General features: G+C 46.1%; 1 protein-coding gene across 5 annotated transcripts in view; it reads left to right on the forward strand.

Annotated features, from left to right (window-relative positions):
- The window catches only part of ppp1r13l (protein phosphatase 1, regulatory subunit 13 like), a 75,566-nt gene extending 59,732 nt beyond the window's left edge, over positions 1 to 15,834 (forward strand). For all 5 annotated transcript variants that reach the window (XM_065000612.1, XM_065000615.1, XM_065000613.1 and 2 more), the window contains 9 exons: positions 2,750 to 2,829; positions 3,539 to 3,944; positions 4,047 to 4,361; positions 8,249 to 8,481; positions 11,662 to 11,799; positions 13,037 to 13,170; positions 13,761 to 13,927; positions 14,239 to 14,432; positions 14,726 to 15,834. In XM_065000612.1, the coding sequence (XP_064856684.1) occupies positions 2,750 to 2,829; positions 3,539 to 3,944; positions 4,047 to 4,361; positions 8,249 to 8,481; positions 11,662 to 11,799; positions 13,037 to 13,170; positions 13,761 to 13,927; positions 14,239 to 14,432; positions 14,726 to 14,761 (1,703 nt within the window). In that variant the 3' untranslated portion in view covers positions 14,762 to 15,834. The remainder of the gene's footprint in view (positions 1 to 2,749; positions 2,830 to 3,538; positions 3,945 to 4,046; positions 4,362 to 8,248; positions 8,482 to 11,661; positions 11,800 to 13,036; positions 13,171 to 13,760; positions 13,928 to 14,238; positions 14,433 to 14,725) is intronic.
- Positions 15,835 to 22,635: the final 6,801 nt, after the last annotated feature.

The raw sequence follows: 22,635 nt of genomic DNA on the forward strand, positions 1-22,635 counted from the left end.
TACGACAGTAAGGCCTCACTCACACACACACTCACACTCACCACGCCTACGACAGTAAGGCCTCACACACACACGCACACTCACACACACACGCCTACGACAGTAAGGCCTCACACACACACACTAGCACCTGTGTTGGTAACCTAGCACCTCCCTGTTGGTAACCTAGCACCTGTGTTGGTAACCTAGCACCTCCCTGTTGGTAACCTAGCACCTCCCTGTTGGTAACCTAGCACCTCCCTGTTGGTAACCTAGCACCTCCCTGTTGGTAACCTAGCACCTGTCTGTTGGTAACCTAGCACCTGTCTGTTGGTAACCTAGCACCTGTCTGTTGGTAACCTAGCACCTCCCTGTTGGTAACCTAGCACCTCCCTGTTGGTAACCTAGCACCTGTGTTGGTAACCTAGCACCTCCCTGTTGGTAACCTAGCACCTGTCTGTTGGTAACCTAGCACCTGTCTGTTGGTAACCTAGCACCTGTCTGTTGGTAACCTAGCACCTCCCTGTTGGTAACCTAGCACCTCCCTGTTGGTAACCTAGCACCTGTGTTGGTAACCTAGCACCTCCCTGTTGGTAACCTAGCACCTCCCTGTTGTTAACCTAGCACCTGTGTTGGTAACCTAGCACCTGTGTTGGTAACCTAGCACCTCCCTGTTGGTAACCTAGCATCTCCCTGTTGGTAACTAGCACCTCCCTGTTGGTAACCTAGCACCTGTGTTGGTAACCTAGCACCTCCCTGTTGGTAACCTAGCACCTCCCTGTTGTTAACCTAGCACCTGTCTGTTGGTAACCTAGCACCTGTCTGTTGGTAACCTAGCACCTGTCTGTTGGTAACCTAGCACCTGTCTGTTGGTAACCTTAGCACCTGTCTGTTGGTAACCTAGCACCTGTCTGTTGGTAACCTAGCACCTGTCTGTTGTTAACCTAGCACCTGTCTGTTGGTAACCTAGCACCTGTCTGTTGGTAACCTAGCACCTGTCTGTTGGTAACCTAGCACCTGTCTGTTGGTAACCTAGCACCTGTCTGTTGGTAACTTAGCACTTGTCTGTTGGTAACCTAGCACCTCCCTGTTGGTAACCTAGCACTTCCCTGTTGGTAACCTAGCACCTCCCTGTTGGTAACCTAGCACTTCCCTGTTGGTAACCTAGCACCTCCCTGTTGGTAACCTAGCACCTGTGTTGGTAACCTAGCACCTCCCTGTTGGTAACCTAGCACCTCCCTGTTGTTAACCTAGCACCTGTGTTGGTAACCTAGCACCTCCCTGTTGGTAACCTAGCATCTCCCTGTTGGTAACTAGCATCTCCCTGTTGGTAACTAGCACCTCCCTGTTGGTAACCTAGCACCTGTGTTGGTAACCTAGCACCTCCCTGTTGGTAACCTAGCACCTGTCTGTTGGTAACCTAGCACCTGTCTGTTGGTAACCTAGCACCTGTCTGTTGGTAACCTAGCACCTCCCTGTTGGTAACCTAGCACCTGTGTTGGTAACCTAGCACCTCCCTGTTGGTAACCTAGCACCTCCCTGTTGGTAACCTAGCACCTGTGTTGGTAACCTAGCACCTCCCTGTTGGTAACCTAGCACCTCCCTGTTGTTAACCTAGCACCTCCCTGTTGTTAACCTAGCACCTGTCTGTTGGTAACTAGCACCTCCCTGTTGGTAACCTAGCACCTGTCTGTTGGTAACCTAGCACCTGTCTGTTGGTAACCTAGCACTTGTCTGTTGGTAACCTAGCACCTCCCTGTTGGTAACCTAGCACCTGTCTGTTGGTAACCTAGCACCTCCCTGTTGGTAACCTAGCACTTCCCTGTTGGTAACCTAGCACCTCCCTGTTGGTAACCTAGCACCTGTCTGTTGGTAACTTAGCACCTGTCTGTTGGTAACCTAGCACCTCCCTGTTGGTAACCTAGCACTTCCCTGTTGGTAACCTAGCACCTCCCTGTTGTTAACCTAGCACCTGTCTGTTGGTAACCTAGCACCTGTCTGTTGGTAACCTAGCACCTGTCTGTTGGTAACCTAGCACCTGTCTGTTGGTAACCTTAGCACCTGTCGGTTGGTAACCTTAGCACCTGTCTGTTGGTAACCTAGCACCTGTCTGTTGGTAACCTTAGCACCTGTCTGTTGGTAACCTAGCACCTGTCTGTTGGTAACCTAGCACCTGTCTGTTGGTAACCTTAGCACCTGTCTGTTGGTAACCTTAGCACCTGTCTGTTGGTAACCTTAGCACCTGTCTGTTGGTAACCTAGCACCTGTCTGTTGGTAACCTAGCACCTGTCTGTTGGTAACCTTAGCACCTGTCTGTTGGTAACCTTAGCACCTGTCTGTTGGTAACCTTAGCACCTGTCTGTTGGTAACCTAGCACCTGTCTGTTGGTAACCTAGCACCTGTCTGTTGGTAACCTTAGCACCTGTCTGTTGGTAACCTAGCACCTGTCTGTTGGTAACCTAGCACCTGTCTGTTGGTAACCTAGCACCTGTCTGTTGGTAACCTAGCACCTGTCTGTTGGTAACCTAGCACCTGTCTGTTGGTAACCTTAGCACCTGTCTGTTGGTAACCTTAGCACCTGTCTGTTGGTAACCTTAGCACCTGTCTGTTGGTAACCTTAGCACCTGTCTGTTGGTAACCTAGCACCTGTCTGTTGGTAACCTAGCACCTGTCTGTTGGTAACCTAGCACCTGTCTGTTGGTAACCTAGCACCTGTCTGTTGGTAACCTTAGCACCTGTCTGTTGGTAACCTAGCACCTGTCTGTTGCAGAGACTGAGTGGCTGAGACCGTTGGTGCCAAACACCAACTGGAGAGAATCTAACCTGGATGGCCCTTCCCCTTCTAAGAAGGTAGGGGGTGTGTGCGTGTGCATGCTCAGGAGCTTTTGTTTGTTAATCATCTCTCTCTCTCTCTCTCTCTCTCTCTCTGTCTCTCTCTCTCTCTCTCTGTCTCTGTCTCTGTCTCTGTCTCTGTCTCTCTCTCTCTCTCTCTCTCTCTCTCTCTCTCTCTGTGTCTCTCTCTCTCTCTCTCTCTCTCTCTCTCTCTGTGTCTCTCTCTCTCTCTCTCTCTCTCTCTCTCTCTCTGTGTCTCTCTCTCTCTCTCTCTCTCTCTCTCTCTCTCTCTCTCTCTCTGTATCTCTCTCTCTCTCTCTCTCTCTCTCTCTCTCTCTGTGTATCTCTCTCTCTCTGTGTATCTCTCTCTCTCTCTCTCTCTCTCTCTCTCTCTCTCTCTCTCTCTCTCTGTGTGTCTCTCTCTCTCTCTCTCTCTGTGTATCTCTCTCTCTCTCTCTCTCTCTCTCTCTCTCTCTCTCTCTCTCTCTCTCTCTCTCTGTGTATCTCTCTCTCTCTCTCTGTGTATCTCTCTCTCTCTCTCTCTGTGTATCTCTCTCTCTCTCTCTCTCTCTCTGTGTATCTCTCTCTCTCTCTGTCTCTCTCTCTCTCTCTCTCTCTGGTGTACTGTATTGACATGGAAAGTTGAACTGCTTAAATTGTCATGTATAACAATGATGGTCGGATGAACAGTATCTCTGTCTCTCTGCCCTCTCTTCTTTCCCTACAGGACACCCTCCCTCGTTCCCACCAGTCCACCCACTCATCTCTGCCCCGTAACACCCGTATCACTGTTCCTCCCGACTCGTCCTCCCTCTACCACGCCCCTCCCCAACCAATCATATCCCGTATCTCCATCCCCCCCTGCTCCTCCTCCTCCCAGCCCCCCCGTCAGCACAGACCCATCCCTCTCTCCGTCATCATGCGGCTCCAGAACCCCTACTGGGCGTCGTCTGCCCTCCACCCCCGGGCCCTGGGTACCGAGAGGGATATGGGTCTGTACCGCCACGCTGTACCCAGGGAGTATAGGGATTACCTGGAATACAGAGAGTACCAGCCACAGACCCAGCCACAGACACAGCCACAGACCCAGCCACAGACCCATGAGCTCAGGCAGCCAGCCTTCCACGGGGAAGGTATAGTATCTAAACGAACATAGACTCTACTCTCACAATCTAACCGGTTATGTGTGTAATTCTGTCCGTCCGTCCATCTGTGTGTTCTCTCTTCTCCCACAGTGCTGAAACCAGGTGATGTTGACATTGAGTTGGAGCGACTGGACCCAATTCATCAAAGTCCCATGGCCCCTGACCCAGCTCTCCCAGAGAAGGGGAGGGAGCCAGAGAGAGGAGGAGGAGGAGAACCCCAGGCGGTGGCCCCCAGGCCCCTCAGCCCATCCAGGCTGCAACCAGTGGTGGCTGCAGAGAGCCCAGATGTCCCTGACATGGAAGAGCTGCTTCGGATCCGCTCTGAGATCCCCCGGGCCCTGAAGAGACGTGGCTCTGTGACCCCTATCTCCAATCTTGACCCAAACCCTGAACCGGGGTCACAAGGTTAGGAAATGACTTCTAATATACAATTATTTTGCATAAAGAATTTGACACAGAGGGAACCAGCGATGTGAGTGACAATGACGGAGTGAATGTTAGAAACTAAGAAAGTTCACCACCAAACTGTTTCACTGTCGTTCTATTAATTGCAAGGTTTTATTTATTTAGTATATATCTACAGCCTCCCCGACTGATCACGTTATCAATGCTCGTCCTCTAGAATCTTCTGCTGATCACGTAATCAATACTCGTCCTCTAGAATCTTCTGCTGATCACGTAATCAATGCTCGTCCTCTAGAATCTTCTGCTGATCACGTAATCAATACTCATCCTCTAGAATCTTCTGCTGATCACGTTATCAATGCTCTAGAGTCTTCTGCTGAGTAATCTTCTGCTGATCTTCTGCTCTCAATACTCATCCTCTAGAATCTTCTGCTGATCACGTTATCAATACTCATCCTGTAGAATCTTCTGCTGATCACATTATCAATCACGTAATCAATACTCATCCTGTAGAATCTTCTGCTGATCACGTAATCAATACTCATCCTGTAGAATCTTCTGCTGATCACGTAATCAATACTCATCCTGTAGAATCTTCTGCTGATCACGTAATCAATACTCATCCTGTAGAATCTTCTGCTGATCACGTAATCAATACTCATCCTGTAGAATCTTCTGCTGATCACGTAATCAATACTCATCCTGTAGAATCTTCTGCTGATCACGTAATCAATACTCATCCTGTAGAATCTTCTGCTGATCACGTAATCAATACTCATCCTGTAGAATCTTCTGCTGATCACGTAATCTCTCATCCTGTAGAATCTTCTGCTGATCACGTAATCAATACTCATCCTGTAGAATCTTCTGCTGATCACGTAATCAATACTCATCCTGTAGAATCTTCTGCTGATCACGTAATCAATACTCATCCTGTAGAATCTTCTGCTGATCACGTAATCAATACTCATCCTGTAGAATCTTCTGCTGATCACGTAATCAATACTCATCCTGTAGAATCTTCTGCTGATCACGTAATCAATACTCATCCTGTAGAATCTTCTGCCACGTAATCAATACTCATCCTGTAGAATCTTCTGCTGATCACGTAATCAATACTCATCCTGTAGAATCTTCTGCTGATCACGTAATCAATACTCATCCTGTAGAATCTTCTGCTGATCACGTAATCAATACTCATCCTGTAGAATCTTCTGCTGATCACGTAATCAATCCTGTACTTCTGCATCCTAATCAATACTCATCCTGTAGAATCTTCTGCTGATCACGTAATCAATACTCATCCTGTAGAATCTTCTGCTGATCACGTAATCAATACTCATCCTGTAGAATCTTCTGCTGATCACGTAATCAATACTCATCCTGTAGAATCTTCTGCTGATCACGGAATACTCATCCTGTAGAATCTTCTGCTGATCACGTAATCAATACTCATCCTGTAGAATCTTCTGCTGATCACGTAATCAATACTCATCCTGTAGAATCTTCTGCTGATCACGTAATCAATACTCATCCTGTAGAATCTTCTGCTGATCACGTAATCAATACTCATCCTGTAGAATCTTCTGCTGATCACGTATTTCAATACTCATCCTGTAGAATCTTCTGCTGATCACGTAATCAATACTCATCCTGTAGAATCTTCTGCTGATCACGTAATCAATACTCATCCTGTAGAATCTTCTGCTGATCACGTAATCAATACTCATCCTGTAGAATCTTCTGCTGATCACGTAATCAATACTCATCCTGTAGAATCTTCTGCTGATCTTAATCAATACTCATCCTGTAGAATCTTCTGCTGATCACGTAATCAATACTCATCCTGTAGAATCTTCTGCTGATCACGTAATCAATACTCATCCTGTAGAATCTTCTGCTGATCACGTAATCAATACTCATCCTGTAGAATCTTCTGCTGATCACGTAATCAATACTCATCCTGTAGAATCTTCTGCTGATCACGTAATCAATACTCATCCTGTAGAATCTTCTGCTGATCACGTAATCAATACTCATCCTGTAGAATCTTCTGCTGATCACGTTATCAATACTCGTCCTCTAGAATCTTCTGCTGATCACGTAATCAATGCTCGTCCTCTAGAATCTTCTGCTGATCACGTAATCAATACTCATCCTCTAGAATCTTCTGCTGATCACGTTATCAATGCTCGTCCTCTAGAATCTTCTGCTGATCACGTAATCAATACTCATCCTCTAGAATCTTCTGCTGATCACGTTATCAATACTCATCCTGTAGAATCTTCTGCTGATCACATTATCAATCACGTAATCAATACTCATCCTGTAGAATCTTCTGCTGATCACGTAATCAATACTCATCCTGTAGAATCTTCTGCTGATCACGTAATCAATACTCATCCTGTAGAATCTTCTGCTGATCACGTAATCAATACTCATCCTGAATCTTCTGCTGATCACGTAATCAATACTCATCCTGTAGAATCTTCTGCTGATCACGTAATCAATACTCATCCTGTAGAATCTTCTGCTGATCACGTAATCAATACTCATCCTGTAGAATCTTCTGCTGATCACGTAATCAATACTCATCCTGTAGAATCTTCTGCTGATCACGTTATCAATAATCATCCTGTAGAATCTTCTGCTGATCACGTAATCAATACTCATCCTGTAAAATCTTCTGCTGATCACGTAATCAATACTCATCCTGTAGAATCTTCTGCTGATCACGTAATCAATACTCATCCTGTAGAATCTTCTGCTGATCACGTAATCAATACTCATCCTGTAGAATCTTCTGCTGATCACGTAATCAATACTCATCCTGTAGAATCTTCTGCTGATCACGTAATCAATACTCATCCTGTAGAATCTTCTGCTGATCACGTAATCAATACTCATCCTGTAGAATCTTCTGCTGATCACGAATCAATACTCATCCTGTAGAATCTTCTGCTGATCACGTAATCAATACTCATCCTGTAGAATCTTCTGCTGATCACGTAATCAATACTCATCCTGTAGAATCTTCTGCTGATCACGTAATCAATACTCATCCTGTAGAATCTTCTGCTGATCACGTAATCAATACTCATCCTGTAGAATCTTCTGCTGATCACGTAATCAATACTCATCCTGTAGAATCTTCTGCTGATCACGTAATCAATACTCATCCTGTAGAATCTTCTGCTGATCACGTAATCAATACTCATCCTGTAGAATCTTCTGCTGATCACGTAATCAATACTCATCCTGTAGAATCTTCTGCTGATCACGTAATCAATACTCATCCTGTAGAATCTTCTGCTGATCACGTAATCAATACTCATCCTGTAGAATCTTCTGCTGATCACGTAATCAATACTCATCCTGTAGAATCTTCTGCTGATCACGTAATCAATACTCATCCTGTAGAATCTTCTGCTGATCACGTAATCAATACTCATCCTGTAGAATCTTCTGCTGATCACGTAATCAATACTCATCCTGTAGAATCTTCTGCTGATCACGTAATCAATACTCATCCTGTAGAATCTTCTGCTGATCACGTAATCAATACTCATCCTGTAGAATCTTCTGCTGATCACGTTATCAATACTCATCCTGTAGAATCTTCTGCTGATCACGTAATCAATACTCATCCTGTAGAATCTTCTGCTGATCACGTAATCAATACTCATCCTGTAGAATCTTCTGCTGATCACGTAATCAATACTCATCCTGTAGAATCTTCTGCTGATCACGTAATCAATACTCATCCTGTAGAATCTTCTGCTGATCACGTAATCAATGCGGCGCTGGTATTATGAATTAGTTTAATTTTCGAAAGCTTCTGCATGTCTATACGATGTTGTGGTAACCTTGTGACCCTGACCCTATAGCCCCTGTCCAACCCCAGAAGAAGCCAGCCTCTCTGCAGCCGGACCACAATCACAAACAGTACAAACAGATCATGAATAAACTTTTCCGGAGGAAGGGGTTGACGGGCCAGCAAGGGGGGGAGATGGGGAGCGACTACAGCTCCTCCTCGGATGGAGAAGGGGACAGCTCTACATCCCTCTCCCCTGTCACTAACCCTGTCCCTAACACTGGACCTGCCTTGCCAGAGTACAGGGTATGACAGGACACATTCTTTCTCTTTGCTTTCTGTTGTTGTGACTATTTTACAGTGAAATGTACAGTACCAGTCAAAAGTTTGGACACACCTACTGATTCAAGGTTTTTTTTTCTTTATTTAAAAAAAAAAACTATTTTCTACATTGTAGAATAATAGTGAAGATATCAAAACTATGAAAGAACACATATGGAGTCATGTAGTAACCAAAAAAGTGTGAAACAAATCAAAATGTATTCTTCAAAGTAGCCACCCTTTACCTTGATGACAGCTTTGCACACTCTTGGCATTCTCTCAACCAGCTTCATCTGGAATTCTTTTCCAACCGTCTTGAAGGAGTTCCCACATATGCTGAGCATGTGTTGGCAGCTTTTCCTTCACTCTGCACTCCAACTCATCCCAAACCATCTCAATTGGTTTGAGGTCGGGTGATTGTGGAGGCCAGGTCATCTGATGTTGCAATCCTTCACTCTCCTTTTTGGTCAAATAGCCCTTACACAGCCTGGAGGTGTGTTGGGTCATTGTCCTGTTGAAAACTAATGATAGTCCCACTAAGCGCAAACCAGATGGGATGGTGTATTGCTGCAGAATGCTGTGGTAGCTATGCTGGTTAAGGGTGCCTTGAATTCTAAATAAATCACTGACAGTGTTACCAGCAAAGCACCATCACACCTCCTCCTCCTTGCTTCACGGTGGGAACCACACGCAGAGATCATATGTTAACCTATTCTTTAAAAAATAAATAATAATAATTCACCTTTTATTTAACCAGGTAGGCCAGTTGAGAACAAGTTCTCATTTACAACTGAGACCTGGCCAAGATAAAGCAAAGCAGTGCGACACAAAACAACAACACAGAGTTACACATGGAGTAAACAACAACACAGAGTTACACATGGAATAAACAAACATACAGTCAATAATACAGTAGAACAAGTCTATATACAGTGTGTACAAATGAGGTAGGATAAGGGAGGTAAGGCAATGAATAGGCCATAGTGGCGAAGTAATTACAATGTAGCAATTAAACACTGGAATGGTAGATGTGCAGAAGATGAATGTGCAAGTAGAGATACTGGGGTGTAAAGGAGCAGAATAAATAAATACAGTTTGGATAGGGGTAGTTGGATGGGCTATTTACAGATGGGCTATGTACAGGTGCAGTGATCTGTGAGCTGCTCTGACAGCTGGTGCTTAAAGTTAGTGAGGGAGATAAGTGTTTCCAGTTTCAGAGATTTTTGCAGTTCGTTCCAGTCATTGACAGCAGAGAACTGGAAGGAAAGGCGACCAAAGGAGGAATTGGCTTTGGAGGTGACCAGTGAAATATACCTGCTTGAGCGCGTGCTACGGGTGGGTGCTGCTATTGTGACCAGTTAGCTGAGATAAGGTGGGGCTTTACCTAGCAGAGACTTATGGATGACCTGGAGCCAGTGGGTTTGGCGATGAGTATGAAGCGAGGGCCAGCCAACGAGAGCATACAGGTCGCAGTGGTGGGTAGTATATGGGGCTTTGGTCACAAAACGGGTGGCACTGTGATAGACTGCATCCAATTTGCTGAGTAGAGTGTTGGAGGCTATTATGTAAATGACATCGCCGAAATCGAGGATCGGTAGGATAGTCAGTTTTACTAGGGTATGTTTGGCAGCATGAGTGAAGGATGCTTTGTTTTTGCGAAACAGGAAGCCGATTCTAGATTTAATTTTGGATTGGAGATGTTTGATGTGAGTCTAGAAGGAGAGTTTACAGTCTAACCAGACACATAGGTATTTGTAGTTGTCCACATATTCTAGGTCAGAACCGTCCAGATTTGTGATGCTGGACAGGTGGGAATGTGCGGGCAGCGATCGGTTGAAGAGCTTGCATTTAGTTTTACTAGAATTTAAGAGCAGTTGGAGGCCACGGAAGGAGAGTTGTATGGCATGGAAGCTCGTTTGGAGGTTAGTTAGCACAGTGTCCAAAGAAGGGCCAGATGAATACAGAATGGTGTCGTCTGCGTAGAGGTGGATCAGAGAATCACCAGCAGCAAGAGCAACATCATTGATGTATACATAGAAGAGTCGGCCCGAGAACTGAAACCTGTGGTACCCCCATAGAAGACACGGCGGTTGGAACAAAAAATCTTCGATTTGGACTCATCAGACCAAAGGACAGATTTCCACCGGTCTAATGTCCATTGCTCGTGTTTCTTGGCCAAAGCAAGTCTCTTCTTCTTATTGGTGTCCTTTAGTAGTGGCTTGTTTGCAGCAATTCAACCATGAAGGCTAGATTCACGCAGTCTCCTCTGAACAGTTGATGTTGAGATGTGTCTTTTATTTGAACTCTGTGAAGCATTTATTTGGGCTGCAATCTGAGGCTGGCAACTCTAATGAACTTATCCTCTGCAGCAGAGGTAACTCTGGGTCTTCCTTTCCTGTGGCGGTCCTCATGAGAGACAGTTTCATCATAGCTCTTGATGTTTTTTTGCGGCTACGCTTGAAGAAACGGTCAAAGTTCTTGAAATTTTCCACATTGACTGACCTTCATGTCTTAAAGTAATGATGGACTGTCGTTTCTCTTTGCTTATTTGAGCTGTTCTTGCCATAATATGTGGGACTTGGTCTTTTACCAAATAGGGCTATCTTCTGTATACCAACCCTACCTGGTCACAAGACAACTGATTGGCTCAAACGCATTAAGAAGGAAAGAAATTCCACAAACTTTTAGCAAGGCACACCTGTTAATTGAAATGCATTCCAGGTGATTACCTCATGAAGTTGGTTGAGAGAATGCCAATAGTGTGCAAAGCTGTCATCAAGGCAAAGGGTGGCTAATTTGAAAAATCAAATATAAAATATATTTTGATTCGTTTAATACTTTTTTGGTTACTACATGATTCCATATGTGTTATTTCATAGTTTTGATGTCTTCACGATTATTCTACAATGTAGAAAATAGTAAAAATAAAGAAAAACCCTTGAATGAGTAGTTCAAACGTCCAAACATTTGTCTGATACTGTAGAGGGAGCTTGATTCCATTGTCAGTGAACTGATCCAGTTAGTGGAAGGTTTTCACTAATAAGAGTCACATGCATTTTAAACCAAGACTTCTTGGGCCATGTCTCTCCATCTCGATGTTACTACGTCTGTATCTAATAAGGGAAAGTTAAGGTATTAAGTTGTGGTACTCTTCCATCCTCCCAGGGGTACAATTCCATCCTGCGTCGGGCCAGTCGGGAACGAGGGGATTCTGGTCAGAGGGCTCGGCTCAGCCCTCTGGTTCTACTGCTGGACGGGTCACTGGTGGGGGAACTGGACACTGTTCAGAGGGCCGTGCAGGAGGTAGGGGGAACTGGACACTGTCCAGAGGGCCGTGCAGGAGGTAGGGGGAACTGGACACTGTCCAGAGGGCCGTGCAGGAGGTAAGGGGAACTGGACACTGTTCAGAGGGCCGTGCAGGAGGTAGGGGGAACTGGACACTGTTCAGAGGGCCGTGCAGGAGGTAGGGGGAACTGGACACTGTTCAGAGGGCCGTGCAGGAGGTAGGGGGAACTGGACACTGTCAAGAGGGCCGTGCAGGAGGTAAGGGGAACTGGACACTGTCCAGAGGGCCGTGCAGGAGGTAGGGGGAACTGGACACTGTCCAGAGGGCCGTGCAGGAGGTAGGGGGAACTGGACACTGTTCAGAGGGCCGTGCAGGAGGTAAGGGGAACTGGACACTGTTCAGAGGGCCGTGTAGGGGGAACTGGACACTGTTCAGAGGGCCGTGCAGGAGGTAGGGGGAACTGGACACTGTTCAGAGGGCCGTGCAGGAGGTAGGGGGAACTGGACACTGTCAAGAGGGCCGTGCAGGAGGTAAGGGGAACTGGACACTGTCAGAGGGCCGTGCAGGAGGTAGGGGGAATTGGACACTGTTCAGAGGGCCGTGCAGGAGGTAGGGGGAACTGGACACTGTTCAGAGGGCCGTGCAGGAGGTAGGGGGAACTGGACACTGTTCAGAGGGCCGTGCAGGAGGTAAGGGGAACTGGACACTGTTCAGAGGGCCGTGCAGGAGGTAGGGGAACTGGACATTGTTCAGAGGGCCGTGCAGGAGGTAGGGGGCTGGGTGCAGGGGGTAAGGGGGTTGGGTGCAGGAGGTAAGGGGTTGGGTGCAGGAGGTAAGGGGGTTGGGTGCTGGAGGTAAGGGGTTGGGTGCTGGAGGTAAGGGGGTTGGGTGCAGGAGGTAAGGGGATGGGTGCAGGGGGTAAGGGGATGGCTGCAGGAGGTAAGGGGTTGGGTGCAGGAGGTAGGGGGTTGGGTGCACAAGGTAGGGGATGGGTGCAGGAGGTAAGGGGTTGGGTGCAGGGGGTAAGGGGGTTGGGTGCAGAAGGTAGGGGATGGTTGCAGGAGGTCAGGGGTTGGGTGCAGGGGGTAGGGGTTAAGGGGTTGGGTGCAGGAGATAGGGGATGGGTGCAGGAGGTAGGGGATGGGTGCAGGGGGTAAGGGGGTTGGGTGCAGGGGGTTGTGGACCCAAATAAAGCATTCAGTGTGTGTTGACAGCAAGCATGAGGTTCACCCCTGCGTGGTCTGTGCCCTGTAGATGAATGACCCGAGCCAGCCGAACGACGAGGGCATCACAGCCCTCCATAACGCCATCTGTGGAGGTCACTACAGCGTGGTGGACTTCCTGGTTCGTATAGGAGCCAACGTCTCCGCCCCAGACAGCCACGGATGGTAACTTCATTATCGTATGCCCTTTCAACTGGCTTATGTCCCTGTAGCTTCCTCCTTCGACATAATAATGGCGAGCCTTTATTCCTTATGGCCAGCAGCACACCACCCTGCATCCCACTGCTGGCTTGCAGTGATTGGGGACATTGCCCTGTGTAGGGTGCTGTCTTTCGGGATGGGATGTTAAACAGGTGTCCTGACTCTCTGTGGTCACTAAAAGATCCCATGGCACTTATCGTAAGAGTAGGGGTGTTAACCCCGGTGTCCTGGCTAAATTCCCAATCTGACCTTCATACCATCACGGTCAACTAATCATCCCCAGTTTACAATTGGCTCATTTACCCCCCCCCCCCCTCCCTTGTAACTATTCCAACTTATCTGGTAAAATAAGGGTTAAAAAAAAAATTAAGTAGAAAGAAAAAAAAGTCCATTCTAGTCCCGAATACTTCCCCTCCCTTTATAATGGGCTCTTTCATTGACCTACTTTCCTTTGCTGTCCCTGTTTTGGGTCATGTTGTGTCATTATGCGTTGTGTTTAGTCAGATGGGGTTGTAGTTTTGTTCATGTGTAGTTTTGTTGTTGTTCTGTACCAGGACCCCCCTCCACTGTGCAGCATCCTGTAACGACCTTCCTCTCTGTCAGTTCCTGGTGAGGAACGGAGCAGCCGTCATGGCGGTGACCGAGAGCGATGGCGCCACAGCGTCTCAGAAGTGCGACCCGTACGCTATGGGCTTCGAGGAGTGCGAGAGCTTCCTCAGGGGTAGGAGGAACTAGACAGGGGTGCCCTCTTTCTCCATAACTATTTTTAGGAGTGGGACAGTGCCACATCTGTTATTGAAGAGAAACAGTTGAAGAAAGAAAGATAAGAGGACATCGAGTCAAAGAGCATTGGATTGTAAACCCATTCTACCTCTAGCTTACATGACTCCCGGGGTCAGCCGCTCAAACCACTAAACCATATAGGCCACTTTCTCCAGAACTATTTGCACTCTGTGTCGAAAACGTTTCTTAAAATGTTAGAAAAATCGTTGGTCGTGTGTGTGTGTGTGTGTGTGTGTGTGTGTGTGTCAGGTGTGGAGGAGGCGATGGGTGTGGAGAACAGTGGGGTACTGTATGCCCTGTGGGAGTACCCTGCCCAGGAGGCAGACGAGCTGGGCTTCAGAGAGGGGGACATGGTGACGATCCTCCAGAAGCCTGACGGGGTAGATTGGTGGTGGGCATCACTTTGTGGCCGAGAGGGATTCATACCTAACAACTACTTTGGGGTAAGAGACAATAATTCATTTTATTAGTTGTCTCCTCCCTCACCCCTTCAGGAACAAATGCCAAGATGACTTTCACTTTAATTTTTCCTGAATAAAAAAAAATCTATTTACTTGGTGGCAAGACAGCTTCCTGGTCCTGAGATCCCACAGGATCTCACATATTTGTTCTAGCCCAGTACTAAAACAGAACTGTTAGTTGCTGTTCAGAACTCAATTTTCATTAGTCCAGAAGCCAACAAATAATGGTTTGTTTCTGTTCTGAACTCAACTCTTTCCTTTCTTTGGTCATGCAGCTGTTCCCTAAAGTTCGAGCTAAGTCCCTCTGCTAGACTCCTCTACCCAATCAGCCCTCGCCCCACTGAATGGCTGGAACGGGAACTGGAGCAGAAAACTGTTGTTGAAAACCTGGGAGGAGAAACCACATTACGCAGTATAACCTTTGTTCCTTTGTCCTGCCTGATTTCACTAAGAAGTGAACTAGAATAACAGGACATGAGTCACTACAGTGAGACATAGGACAGGTACTAGACAGGTACTAGACAGGTACTAGACAGGAGTGTCAGTGATGATATTGCTGCATGAAACTTCGTCAATGACCTCAATGTGTCACTATCATTTATGTGTCTGATTTTATTGGTATATAACATCTCTCTCTGTCTCTGTCTCTCTGTCTCTGTCTCTCCCGCTGTCTCTCTCTCTGTCTCTCTCTCTCTCTTTGTCTCGCTCTGTCTCTCTCTCTGTCTCTGTCTCTCTCTCTCTGTCTCTCTCTCTCTCTCTCTCTCTCTCTCTCTCTCTCTGTCTCTCTCTCTGTCTCTCTCTGTCTCTCTCTGTCTCTGTCTGTCTCTGTCTCTCTCTCTCTCTGTCTCTCTCTCTCTGTGTCTCTCTCTGTCTCTCTCTCTCTGTGTCTCTCTCTCTGTGTCTGTGTCTCTCTCTCTGTGTCTCTCTCTCTGTGTCTCTGTCTCTCTCTGTCTCTCTGTCTCTCTCTCTCTCTGTCTCTCTCTCTCTGTCTCTCTCTCTCTGTCTCTCTCTCTCTCTCTCTCTGTCTCTCTCTCTCTGTCTCTCTCTCTGTCTCTCCCTGTCTCTGTCTCTCTCTGTGTCTGTGTCTCTCTCTCTGTGTCTCTCTCTGTGTCTGTGTCTCTCTCTCTGTGTCTGTGTCTCTCTCTCTGTGTCTCTGTCTCTCTCTCTCTGTCTCTCTCTCTCTGTCTCTCTCTCTCTGTCTCTCTCTCTCTCTCTGTCTCTCTCTGTCTGTCTCTCTCGTTTTCTGCAAATGCTTCCTAAAGTATATGTCATCACAAGGCTACTAATGTTGTTATTGTTGTGTAAAGTGTTTAATTCCGTCAACAATATCTATGACAACAATATCTATGACAACAATATCTATGACTAAAACTCGAGGACCTTTTTTTTGTTTTGTCATTTGTAAAACTAATGGCGATAACGAGATGAGACGCCCTGCTGGGTGAAAAACAAAACATAAGTGTTTACAAAATGACTTCTCATTTTAGTTGACGAAAATGTAACTAGACTTCCACGTAAGACTAACGGACATTTGAAGCTCAGTTTCATCTGCGTTTTTGTCCAATCCTATGCAGCGTTTACTGCAGAATATTTCATGCAATCCTCTCATTGGAAGAAATGAGCATCTTTCAGTTACACGATTTGATAGAGCTGATCTGCTCGGCTCTCGTACACAACTGCCAAGCCAGTCACTCTTCAGTCACTCTTCAGTCACTCTTCAGTCACTCTTCAGTCACTCTTCAGTCACTCTTCAGTCACTCTTCAATCTTTTGAAGTGATGTGAAGCAGGGACACTTCACTTGTAACTAACCGCCACTAGAAACAGTCATGTTTTACTCTCTCTTACATTCGTGTCGACAAAGCTGCGAGAACCTCACGACCCAAAGCATTACAAGATGAGCCACACCGTCATGAGCCACACCGCCATGAGCCACACCGCCATGAGCCACACCATCATGAGCCACACCATCATGAGCCACACCGCCATGAGCCACACCGCCATGAGCCACACCGCCATGAGCCACACCGCCATGAGCCACACCATCATGAGCCACACCGCCATGAGCCACACCGCCATGAGCCACACCGTCACAAACCACTTGCCATCTCAAAGTACTCAGTTACTATATAATAACTATATATATAACTATAATATAATAATATATAATATCGTACATTGTTTTGTTTTCTTCACGGTGATGGTAATTCTTAACGGGTACAAACCGGTTCTGATTTTGCAACAACAACAACAACCACAACAACCACAACAACAACAACAACAACAACCACAACAACAACAACAACAACAGTATCTAGCAGGATTCAGATGTTGGAATGGTAAGAGTTGTTCCCTCTGTTCCCTTTCTCTGTGATGTCATCACTAATGGAACCCAGAAAGAAGTAAACCCTGTCCTCAAATATTACAAATATTTATATATATATTAATAATCCTCAAATATTACATCAAAAGGTGCATTAGTTATGGACAAAGACACAAAACATCCCATTAACATCAAATTAAATATTTTTTTCTTGATCAAATAATATGAAAAACAACCACTTTTTGTGCGTTATTAAATGTAATATTAAATATACATTAGTGTACATAGGCGGGTTTATCTAGGTTTTGTACTTGTAGAATTTTCATCACCATGGAGATAAAACAATGCACAATCAGTGATTTGTGATGGCGTGGCTCAATTGGTAATGCTAGGGTTGTGGGTTCGATTCCCACGGGGTATGCACTCAATACTGTAAGTTGTTCAGGATAAGAGCGTCTACTAAAATGGAAAAATAATGAATATACTATTTTCAGTTTTCATGTAGAAATAATTTGCAAACTGGACCTTTACTAGTCCTGTAATAGAGAATATATATGTTTTCAGCTTCCCTCCTAGTAGGACAAGGCTTTCTGAATGTGCACATGATGGAAGTTTAAAGGTAGCCTTTTATTATAGTCATTATTTAATAGTCACTATTATGTGACTAAGATGGCTGAGACTAAGGAGAGTGGAAGCTATGTGACTGAGACTGAGAGAGTGGAAGCTATGTGACTGAGAGAGTGGAAGCTATGTGACTGAGAGAGTAGAAGCTATGTGACTGAGAGAGAGGAAGCTATGTGACTGAGAGAGTGGAAGCTATGTGACTGAGAGAGATAGAAGCTATGTGACTGAGAGAGAGGAAGCTATGTGACTGAGAGAGTGGAAGCTATGTGACTGAGAGAGAGGAAGCTATGTGACTGAGAGAGAGGAAGCTATGTGACTGAGAGAGAGGAAGCTATGTGACTGAGAGAGAGGAAGCTATGTGACTGAGAGAGAGGAAGCTATGTGACTGAGAGAGAGGAAGCTATGTGACTGAGAGAGAGGAAGCTATGTGACTGAGACTGAGAGGAAGCTATGTGACTGAGAGAGGAAGCTATGTGACTGAGAGAGAGGCTATGTGACTGAGAAGCTATGTGACTGAGAGAGAGGAAGCTATGTGACTGAGAGAGAGGAAGCTATGTGACTGAGACTGAGAGGAAGCTATGTGACTGAGAGAGAGGAAGCTATGTGACTGAGAGAGAGGAAGCTATGTGACTGAGAGAGAGGAAGCTATGTGACTGAGAGAGAGGAAGCTATGTGACTGAGAGAGAGGAAGCTATGTGACTGAGAGAGAGGAAGCTATGTGACTGAGAGATGGGAAGCTATGTGACTGAGAGAGGAAGCTATGTGACTGAGAGAGAGGAAGCTATGTGACTGAGAGAGAGGAAGCTATGTGACTGAGAGAGATGAAGCTATGTGACTGAGAGAGAGGAAGCTATGTGACTGAGAGAGGGAAGCTATGTGACTGAGAGAGAGGAAGCTATGTGACTGAGAGAGAGGAAGCTATGTGACTGAGAGAGAGGAAGCTATGTGACTGAGAGAGAGGAAGCTATGTGACTGAGAGAGAGGAAGCTATGTGACTGAGAGAGAGGAAGCTATGTGACTGAGAGAGAGGAAGCTATGTGACTGAGAGAGAGCTATGTGACTGAGCTATGTGACTGACTGAGAGAGAAGCTATGTGACTGAGAGAGAGGAAGCTATGTGACTGAGAGAGAGGAAGCTATGTGACTGAGAGAGGGGAAGCTATGTGACTGAGAGAGAGGAAGCTATGTGACTGAGAGAGAGGAAGCTATGTGACTGAGAGAGAGGAAGCTATGTGACTGAGAGAGAGCTATGTGACTGAGCTATGTGACTGAGAGAGAGAAGCTATGTGACTGAGAGAGATGTGAAGCTATGTGACTGAGAGAGAGGAAGCTATGTGACTGAGAGAGAGGAAGCTATGTGACTGAGAGAGGGGAAGCTATGTGACTGAGAGAGGAAGCTATGTGACTGAGAGAGAGGAAGCTATGTGACTGAGAGAGAGGAAGCTATGTGACTGAGAGAGTGGAAGCTATGTGACTGAGAGAGAGGAAGCTATGTGACTGAGAGAGAGGTTTGTTTGAGCTGTTTAATAAGACAATAAAACTACAACGACTAAAAAGAACAACAGGCTCGGCTCGTCAAACTGATATGAACTGAAACTAAGAAGGAAACAATGACTAAAATGGGACTAAGATTAAAATATATTTAAATCATAAAGACTAAATCTACAATAGGTGATTTGTTGTATTGTTCTGTGTCAGAGGAAAAGACTTGTTCGGGAGATTGACCAGGATCTGTTGTGGGGTTTTATGTGTGTAGTTGTCTGAGTGTGATGATTGTGGCTGTGCATATATGCACTTGTGTGTGTGTTTGTACACATAAGTAGGTTGGTTGTTGTTTGAATGAGCACAAGACCTCCTAGCAGTGTTTTGATGAACAAATGTTTAACACTGAAAATAACAGTATGAAATAAAGCAATGAGAACAATGTCTGTCTGGTGTTTTCCTGCTCAGGCTGTTTTATGTATCTACACTGAACCAAAATATACACAACAACATTATAAAGTGTTGGTCCCGTGTTTCATAAGCTGAAATAAAACATCCACAAAATGTTCCATAAACACCAAAACCTTATTTCACTCAAATGTTCTGCACAAATTTGTTTAAACCCTCATCAGTGAACATTTCTCCTTTTGCCAAGATAATCCATCCACCTGACAGGTGTGGCATATCAATAAGCTGATTAAACAGCATGGTCATTACACAGGTGCACCTTGTGCTGGGGGGACAATAAAAAGGCCACTCTAAAATGTGCAGTTTTGTCACACAAGACAATGACACGGGGGAGTGAGAATTGAGACAATTGAGGGAGTGTGCAATCGGCATGTCATGTCACCAGAGCAATCAGCATGTCATGTCACCAGAGCAATCGGCATGTCATGTCACCAGAGCAATCAGCATGTCATGTCACCAGAGCCATCAGCATGTCACCAGAGGAATCAGCATGTCACCAGAGCAATCAGCATGTCATGTCACCAGAGCAATCAGCATGTCACCAGAGCAATCAGCATGTCACCAGAGCAATCAGCATGTCATGTCACCAGAGCCATCAGCATGTCATGTCACCAGAGCAATCAGCATGTCACCAGAGCAATCAGCATGTCACCAGAGCAATCAGCATGTCACCAGAGCAATCAGCATTCCCAGAGCAATCAGCATGTCACCAGAGCAATCAGCATGTCATGTCACCAGAGCAATCAGCATGTCATGTCACCAGAGCAATCAGCATGTCATGTTACCAGAGCAATCAGCATGTCACCAGAGCAATCAGCATGTCATGTCACCAGAGCAATCAGCATGTCATGTCACCAGAGCAATCAGCATGTCACCAGAGCAATCAGCATGTCATGTCACAGAGCAATCAGCCAGAGCAATCAGCATCAGCATGTCATGTCACCAGAGCAATCAGCATGTCATGTCACCAGAGCAATCAGCATGTCATGTCACCAGAGCAATCAGCATGTCATGTTACCAGAGCAATCAGCATGTCATGTCACCAGAGCAATCAGCATGTCATGTCACCAGAGCAATCAGCATGTCATGTCACCAGAGCAATCAGCATGTCACCAGAGCAATCAGCATGTCATGTCACCAGAGCAATCAGCATGTCATGTCACCAGAGCAATCAGCATGTCATGTCACCAGAGCAATCAGCATGTCATGTCACCAGAGCAATCAGCATGTCACCAGAGCAATCAGCATGTCATGTCACCAGAGCAATCAGCATGTCATGTCACCAGAGCAATCAGCATGTCATGTCACCAGAGCAATCAGCATGTCATGTCACCAGAGCAATCAGCATGTCATGTCACCAGAGCAATCAGCATGTCATGTCACCAGAGCAATCAGCATGTCATGTCATGTCACCAGAGCAATCAGCATGTCACCAGAGCAATCAGCATGTCACCAGAGCAATCAGCAGCAATCAGCATGTCATGTCACCAGAGCAATCAGCATGTCATGTCACCAGAGCAATCAGCATGTCATGTCACCAGAGCAATCAGCATGTCATGTCACCAGAGCAATCAGCATGTCACCAGAGCAATCAGCATGTCATGTCACCAGAGCAATCAGCATGTCATGTCACCAGAGCAATCAGCATGTCACCAGAGCAATCAGCATGTCATGTCACCAGAGCAATCAGCATGTCATGTCACCAGAGCAATCAGCATGTCATGTCACCAGAGCAATCAGCATGTCAGCAATCAGTGTCACCAGAGCAATCAGCATGTCATGTCACCAGAGCAATCAGCATGTCACCAGAGCAATCAGCATGTCATGTCACCAGAGCAATCAGCATGTCATGTCCAGAGCAATCAGCATGTCACCAGAGCAATCAGCATGTCATGTCACCAGAGCAATCAGCATGTCATGTCACCAGAGCAATCAGCATGTCATGTCAGCCAGAGCAATCAGCATGTCATGTCACCAGAGCAATCAGCATGTCACCAGAGCAATCAGAGCAATCAGCATGTCATGTCACCAGAGCAATCAGCATGTCATGTCACCAGAGCAATCAGCATGTCACCAGAGCAATCAGCATGTCACCAGAGCAATCAGCATGTCATGTCACCAGAGCAATCAGCATGTCATGTCACCAGAGCAATCAGCATGTCACCAGAGCAATCAGCATGTCATGTCACCAGAGCAATCAGCATGTCATGTCACCAGAGCAATCAGCATGTCATGTCACCAGAGCAATCAGCATGTCATGTCACCAGAGCAATCAGCATGTCATGTCACCAGAGCAATCAGCATGTCATGTCACCAGAGCAATCAGCATGTCATGTCACCAGAGCAATCAGCATGTCATGTCACCAGAGCAATCAGCATGTCACCAGAGCAATCAGCATGTCACCAGAGCAATCATGTCATGTCACCAGAGCAATCAGCATGTCATGTCACCAGAGCAATCAGCATGTCATGTCACCAGAGCAATCAGCATGTCATGTCACCAGAGCAATCAGCATGTCATGTCACCAGAGCAATCAGCATGTCATGTCACCAGAGCAATCAGCATGTCATGTCACCAGAGCAATCAGCATGTCATGTCACCAGAGCAATCAGCATGTCATGTCACCAGAGCAATCAGCATGTCATGTCACCAGAGCAATCAGCATGTCACCAGAGCAATCAGCATGTCATGTCACCAGAGCAATCAGCATGTCATGTCACCAGAGCAATCAGCATGTCATGTCACCAGAGCAATCAGCATGTCATGTCACCAGAGCAATCAGCATGTCATGTCACCAGAGCAATCAGCATGTCACCAGAGCAATCAGCATGTCATGTCACCAGAGCAATCAGCATGTCATGTCACCAGAGCAATCAGCATGTCACCAGAGCAATCAGCATGTCACCAGAGCAATCAGCATGTCACCAGAGCAATCAGCATGTCATGTCACCAGAGCAATCAGCATGTCATGTCACCAGAGCAATCAGCATGTCATGTCACCAGAGCAATCAGCATGTCATGTCACCAGAGCAATCAGCATGTCACCAGAGCAATCAGCATGTCATGTCACCAGAGCAATCAGCATGTCATGTCACCAGAGCAATCAGCATGTCATGTCACCAGAGCAATCAGCATGTCATGTCACCAGAGCAATCAGCATGTCACCAGAGCAATCAGCATGTCATGTCACCAGAGCAATCAGCATGTCATGTCACCAGAGCAATCAGCATGTCACCAGAGCAATCAGCATGTCATGTCACCAGAGCAATCAGCATGTCATGTCACCAGAG

This window comes from Oncorhynchus nerka, linkage group LG14, assembly GCF_034236695.1.
Source record: "Oncorhynchus nerka isolate Pitt River linkage group LG14, Oner_Uvic_2.0, whole genome shotgun sequence".
NCBI lineage: Eukaryota > Metazoa > Chordata > Actinopteri > Salmoniformes > Salmonidae > Oncorhynchus > Oncorhynchus nerka.